Genomic DNA, 7,410 nt, shown 5'->3' on the forward strand with positions numbered 1-7,410 from the left:
TTTTTTTTTTTTTTTTTTTGAAAAGGCGTGTCCATTTTTACTGAACATCCATTACATAACACCAAAGGTAAAAATGAATGTGCTCTAAAGATAATTACAATTATTTCAGTTGCTTTGCAGACTCATTATGTGAACTGCACTGTTTCTGATAAAAGGCTCCATGACATTTGGAGACAAAACTTATATTTATCTTAGTCAGAGGGCTGAATTAATGAGGCTGTTAGTTTGATTTTTACTAAATAAGTCTAGTTCCCAAAAAGAAACGACTTGTAAATCCTAATTTATAGGCGATTACATGTTTGTAATAACATTGGAGAGAAATGTGACTTTTTTGCCATCTCTTTAATGACGTGGAAGAGTTTTTCTTTTTGTTGCTTATAAAGAAAGATGTTTCTGCTGCTTTTAAATCCAGAGAGCCAGTCTAGTTTTTTTCTTAATACTAACCTTATTGTTCATATTTTCAACCTTGTATTTTTTCTCCTATTGCATTTTTAAATATTTTTTCATGTATTATTTTTCCATTAGTATTTTTAAAAAAAATTCTATGCAAAGCTTTAGTCATTTTTTTGGGTTCTTCAAGTGCTTATTGAATAAATGCTTATTCTATGGAGTGGATGTTAGAAATGTCCTCCTGCTCTCTGCCTACATGTATAGTTCTATGCAGGCATAATTAGCAAACTGTTTACACAGAGGATACTGCCCTGGGGCACCTTCTTGTAAAGGTGTGTAGGGATACAGAGCTTTACAACCACATCGAAAATCAGAAAACATGCCTTGTAGTGCTTTTAGATGTAGCTGTGCTGAAGCAATCCTATTTGGCATTATTTTTGGTGGCATCATGTCTTTTCCCTGTTTTTCTCTAACTGCTACCTTTGCATCATCTTCACCTGTTTTATAACTTAGTAAAGTGTAAAGGTGGTGGTAAAGAGTTCCCATAAAACAATATAGTGAACCCATTTAGATGTTTATAGATGAGTTATGCTTTATAAGAAGAGTCTACAGGAACTGTTGGTTTGCCTGTTACCCTAAGTTACGTTACGTCTAATTTGATCAGTGCAGTTTGATTATCCTCACAGTTACTGCTAAAGCTATGCTTCATGTCTTGGAACTAATATAAAGTGTTGGCATAACACAAGTATTCAAGATAGGTATAGGCATGTAGCTGATTTTTATATTGTGAATAAAAAAGATTAATTAAACCTGAGCTTTGGAACAGACTTGTCTCTCATTGGCTATTCTAACTATTGGACTTTACTCATGTTGATTAAAATAAATGGTATTTTGTGCAAAAAATCCTCTTAAATAAAAGCATCTTCATAAATATTTTTACATTTTCCTTGCTTAGAAGCTTCGTTGGAGGGAATTAAATTTTACTTGTTCTTTGTTTTTGTCTTAATTCAGCTTCTGTGTATTGTTGGACTAGACCTTAATATCTCTTAATATAAAGTGTTTAATTGCACAGTAACTGGTTGTATTTAAAGCAGAAAGCCTTTGAGTGAAAAAGATTAATTGGAAGAAATATAAATTAAGAAAACTTGGAACTCTATGTTTACTATTTAAAACATGATCTTTGTTTATACAACTCCCCTCTGTAATACTAATATTGGATGAAATAAGTAATTCAGTGTTGCTGTATTCTAAGTCATAGGGGACAGAGTTGTGTTTTGTCAGTAGATCACATCCTTTTCCCCCTTTTGTGCGTTTCTTTTCCAGAGAATGCCAGCTCCGATCAGACTACGGGAGCTGATCCGGACCATCCGGACAGCACGGACTCAGGCAGAGGAGCGCGAGATGATCCAGAAAGAGTGTGCTGCTATTCGGTCGTCTTTTAGAGAGGAAGACAACACATACCGATGCAGAAATGTGGCAAAGTTACTCTATATGCACATGTTGGGCTACCCAGCCCACTTTGGACAGGTATGTGTGCTCATGACCTGGAGGGTTAAACAGCGTTTTTATTTCTAGTGATGTTTCTGTCAGTAATATTAGTGTTTGATTATCTTTTGTCTTGTTTTTAGCTTGAGTGTCTGAAGCTGATTGCCTCCCAGAAGTTCACTGACAAACGAATAGGTTATTTGGGAGCTATGCTGCTTCTGGACGAGAGACAGGATGTTCATTTACTAATGACAAACTGCATTAAAAAGTAAGTCCATTTTAAACTACATAAAGCAGTGCAAAGTGTTGCACATGCAGTTTGGTGATTTTCATTCTGAAACTCTTCTTTGTTATATTAGAGTCTCTGCTTCTTTCTCAACCAATCACAATATTATCCTTGTGTGGCTTTTATTTAGAAATGTTTCCTGATTATACTGCTGTGTTTCCATGGCTTATGTGACTCGTTTCTTCCACACCAGTGATTTAAATCACAGCACACAGTACGTCCAAGGCCTGGCTTTGTGCACTTTAGGCTGCATGGGATCCTCAGAAATGTGTCGTGACCTGGCAGGGGAGGTAGAGAAGCTGCTTAAAACATCCAACTCATACTTAAGGAAAAAGGTAAGCTTTATTTTTCACTGTCCTTTTATATTTTGGGGAATTATTATATTTCATTAAAAATGGTTAGAAAGGTTATTGAAGAAGGACTCGCCCCCATTGGAGTCTTACCTCTACCCACATATAATATATTTTAAAATGAGCCTTATGGAGGCGGTGCTCAGCGGTGGGTCTTTCTGACATTCAGAGTTTGGTTTCAATTAAAGACTAAATTATGTTACACCTGAAAGACAATTTTAATGCATTTTCTATTTTTCTTTTTTTTTTCTTTATATATATATATATATATATATATATATATATAATGTGTATATTTCAGCAGCTCAGAGGACATGGGAATAACGCAAACTATTTTAACTTTTATAGTTGAGAAAATAATTAAACTTCCATAATAAAATTAGAAAACGCATTAAAACCAAAGGAGTGAGTGTCTTCTATCTAGTCTAATATGAGTTGACATCAACTTTGTGTCACTGGGTCACAAGGCATGAAGGTTCTGCATTTATCATAATCATTTTATTTCTAGGTGGCGTTGGAATAACAGGTAAGCCACCATTTATACTGACTCAGTTAAGCCCCCCTGTCACACCTTGACAATTTAACCAGCGTATGCCAGAATTCCCAGAATCTTCTAAAATGCTGGCGTACGCTGAACTTTATATGTATTTTTTTTTAAAGTTTGGGCGTATACATAGCGTATTCATAACCAGTCCAGAACTTGCGTCCAACGACAGCCTAACTTATGCATAATGCAAGGCAGCGTAATGCCCATGAAATGTCACAAGCCAGTGTCCTGAGGGGGGGGCAGCATAAAATTATTTGATTGCGGTATTAACCTAACTGCTGTTTAGTTAGGTTTAGTTTGTTGACCCTGGCTGTAAATGCAGGCAGATTTTTTTGTACATTAGGCATACGCTGTTCTAAATCGTCAGGGTGAGAGATGGGCTTTAGAAGCAGTACACCTGTTTAACCCCGAGGCTACAAGTGGACGGAAAAGCAGTATGTCAACAAATATGTTGAAATAACTGTCAAAATAGTGCTTATGGGGTAAAAAACATTGAAAAACATTAATGTATACAGTTTATTAGCAAAAAAAGGGGGAGTTTGGAGTTGCCTTTTAAACCATCTCTTGTTTCAATATTCGTCATCAGGCGGCATTGTGTGCAGTTCATGTCATCAGGAAGGTCCCAGAGCTCATGGAAATGTTCCTCCCAGCCACAAAAAACCTGCTGAGTGAGAAGAACCACGGTAAGTGGAAACGATTTGTCAGAAGCCAGATGTCCAACAGAAATGTAGAATCTGTCCAATTTCCAACCACGTTTGGTGCCTTGTTTAGAGCAGCTGACTTTGCACTGGACATTAGGACCAATGAGCTTAGCATAAGCTTGGATTACAGCCCACTGTATGGACCATGGTGTCAGAACTAAAAAGAGGTTATTCCTTTTTATTTGAGATGTAAAACGAGAAATGTTCACTGTTCACTGATGGGAGTTTTGTTTTCTTTTGTTTGTTTTTTTTGGCTGGTGGGGCTTTAAAATGAGATTACCATTAATCAAGATGGTGGTTTATTTGTTCCAGCTGTCATTTTCTTTATGTCCTGAGCAGGACAAGGAATCAAACCCAGGATTATGTGATAGTTTTCTTATGAGCCTATTGGCCCTTTGAACCCTTCTCTAAGGTTCTGTCCACTGCCTTTTAGCACAACACCTTGTTAAGCTGAAAGTTTTAAAAATTATGCAGATTTTATACCAAAAAGATTAACTTTACCGAGCACAACAGCCGAAGCGAGTGTTTTAGACACATTTACATCCTTATTTGCACATACACATTAGAAACCTGTCTGTTTGAGGACCTTGAGTCAGCACTATGTAAACATGGACCACCCCCTCGCCCTTCAGACTGTCATGGACTCGGTCTTTCAAGGGCTTGCAGGGGGCTTAGCATTTGTGCTCCTGGCAGCAGAGGTAGAGCAGCCTATAAAGGTAGGGGTGGCATGTCAAGGTTAGGAACGATTCCCAAATGGCTGTTTTTTACAAGCCCATGGTCAGGGTAATTTTTGTTTTTTTTACCTAAGAAACACAACATCATCTTTACAGTGCGGGTACCAACTCCTGTTGGAAAGGGGAATCAGAATTTCCTCAGTGCTCTAAATTTTCATAGTGCTGCACTGATTTAAACCTTGGATTTCAAACAAAAAAAAAAGCATTGCAGCGTGACCAATAGACAAGTATTGAATTACTTTTCAACTATATTTGTTTATCAGAAGCATTCTATAATGCAAATATGTCAGATTTTTCAGGCCGGTACACTTGGTTATTGTTGCAAAAATGTAACATATATTGATTAATTATTTTTACTTAGTTTAATGTGAGTTAAATATTTAATTTGGATGGGGTGGCCTTTTCTATTTTTCCACTGCTTAGACTGTTACTGTGGGGGAGGTACTTTGCCTTTTAAATTTACAGATGCAGCGATTGACCTTGTGAAATACAGAGCTATTACGTTGTTGTGCCGCAGTACAAAATGCTGCGGTGCAGCCCATAAAGCTAATTAGGACTATGAATTGATTATAAGAACCTTATAATCAATCAGGCATCAAACAGGTTGCACCCTGACATTAATGGTTTGAAGCTTTATGATCAAAAGAATTAAAAAGCAATTTGGAGACTATTGACTGCTGTTAAAATACAGGAATGAATGAAGATAACCTTTCCTTTCTGTCCACTCAGGTGTTCTTCATACATCCGTTGTCCTCCTCACTGAGATGTGTGAAAGAAGTCCGGATATGCTGGCCCACTTCAGAAAGGTACACATTCTCTTGCACCAAAAATTAAAGCAGTTTCTTGCACATTTGTCTGAAACTCATGTCATATTCCATTCTCCCTCGGTTGCACATTTTATTTTAATGACCAAGATCGGCAGATATGTTAAACAAGGTTACGATACAGTTTCCTCTTGGTTTCAAAATATCTTTAATATCCTCCCAGTGTAATTTTGTTCCCCCTGTTGTTCTAAACTGCTGCTGTTCTTCTCCTATATGAGTTTTTCAAACTAGGTCAAAAGCGCTGCGTCTCATGTTCATATTCTGAGCATTATCTTGAGCACTCTGAAAGTGAATGATTCCCCTCCCTAACATCTACTTCATATTTTTTCTGTCATTTGTCTTTGTTACAATTCCTGCATTGTGTTAGAATGAGAAGGTAAGAGTACATTCTGATCTCATAGCTGGTGCATGCTGTTTATAGTCCTCACTCCTTCACGGTCATCTCACAAGTAACCAAATTTGTGTTGAGTAATGTCATGTTGTGTTATAAGTTAGATTGTTTTAATTTCTTTATATTGTACGGTGATCATTACTATGTCAGTGTTTTGAAATATTATACAAAACTGTTTTTGATCCATTCGTCAAAAACATTTCCACTATTGTTTTTAATGTTCAACTCACTGGTTTAAAGGCTAAATTTAGCACCATTGGTGGGTTTTCATTAAATAGCCACAAGGGGGCACTAGAAATAAGACTTTCTGTTAGATTAGGGACAAAATCTATTTGGGTGTAATTGGAACTGCATTAGGAATACATAGATGTCAAAGTAGTGGTACATCATGTTGATAAGTGTAATAATTGCCCTTTTTTTTAAGTGTTCTTGTGCTTTTATCTACATTTTATATTTTATTTATATGGAATAAGTCCAGTTTTCTTTATTCAAGTCAAAGCTACCTACCTTTTAACTAAACAGTATCTATATTTCTATATTTTAGTAATCATTGGTCGTAAAATTATTCCTGAATCAGAAGTTTTATTCATTTTTTCCAATGAAAATACCTTTATTTTTTTCCTCCAATAAGTACTAATTTTACATATATTGAATGTAAAATAAGATACAGTCAAATAATAGACTTTGCATTTTACCTCTACAGCAGTTTGTATCCATTCCTTGCCATTTTTGTTCCAACCTACTGCTATTTTGTCTCCATTTACCTAGGATATATTACCTGTTTTTTTCTCTATATAGTTGTATACATTGATACATTTTGAATTTAAATGCTCATAAGTGAAAATCTCACATATAATTGGGTACATTAAATGCATGAATTTATATTACTACTTTTTTCCATCAACGGAGCTTCTTGAGTCAGTAAAACCAGTTACCTGACAACCTAAAATGATGTGACATATTAATTATTAGGATCTCAAAACTAAATTTATTTCAAGAAACTGTCGATTTTTGCTTTCATTAGCTGTCAATGAGGGTATGAATGTTGAAATAACCGGCACCACCCCTTTAATTTCACACCTTTTATATATAGATTTCTATACCAATGTTTAATGTTGTTGCTCCTCCATAGTAAATAAAAATGACACCTTTTGTCTTCCTATGTTTGATTAGCTGTCACTTAATTATCACATGAAATATACATTTTGTATCCACGCATAATATTGTGACACCTTCCCTTCTTTTTTTCTTTTATTGGTTTGTTTTTACTATAGCTGGTTCCACAGTTGGTGCGAATCCTCAAGAACCTAATAATGTCTGGATACTCTCCTGAACATGATGTGTCGGGCATAAGTGACCCTTTCCTGCAGGTAAATCTTTATTCATCAAAACCAATATTGCAACGTGTAATGTGTCTGTTAGCATTTAAATTGTTTTTTTTTTTTTTTTTTTTTTTGCTTGGAGCTGTATTTGTTTTATAGTGTCAGAAAATAAATATTTTAGTATTTATGTCATAACCCTTTTTTAACTGATTAAGCCACTAAAATCTGAAATGGGTATTTAATGTAGTTGTGTAAAAGTAGTTAAGCTGGTATACATTCATTTACTTCTAAAGCTCAGAGGATTTGATCAATCTTATTAATGGAGTTTAGGGCTGGGCGATAATTCAATAACGATATATATCGATCGATAGACGTGTGGC

At 35.5% G+C, this 7,410-nt stretch overlaps 1 protein-coding gene across 2 annotated transcripts in view; it reads left to right on the forward strand.

Moving 5' to 3' along the window:
- ap1g1 (adaptor related protein complex 1 gamma 1 subunit) overlaps window positions 1-7,410 on the forward strand; it is a 20,503-nt gene that overhangs the window by 3,498 nt on the left and 9,595 nt on the right. Inside the window, exons 2-8 of one of the 2 annotated variants that reach the window (XM_015391813.1) lie at window positions 1,714-1,917; window positions 2,019-2,143; window positions 2,355-2,496; window positions 3,645-3,741; window positions 5,223-5,299; window positions 5,685-5,693; window positions 6,983-7,078. In XM_015391813.1, the coding sequence (XP_015247299.1) occupies window positions 1,717-1,917; window positions 2,019-2,143; window positions 2,355-2,496; window positions 3,645-3,741; window positions 5,223-5,299; window positions 5,685-5,693; window positions 6,983-7,078 (747 nt within the window). In that variant the 5' untranslated portion in view covers window positions 1,714-1,716. The remainder of the gene's footprint in view (window positions 1-1,713; window positions 1,918-2,018; window positions 2,144-2,354; window positions 2,497-3,644; window positions 3,742-5,222; window positions 5,300-5,684; window positions 5,694-6,982; window positions 7,079-7,410) is intronic. The other variant, XM_015391814.1, reaches the window with a different exon arrangement.

This window comes from Cyprinodon variegatus, unplaced genomic scaffold (assembly GCF_000732505.1).
Source record: "Cyprinodon variegatus isolate N-32 unplaced genomic scaffold, C_variegatus-1.0 Scaffold561, whole genome shotgun sequence".
Taxonomy (NCBI): Eukaryota; Metazoa; Chordata; class Actinopteri; order Cyprinodontiformes; family Cyprinodontidae; genus Cyprinodon; species Cyprinodon variegatus.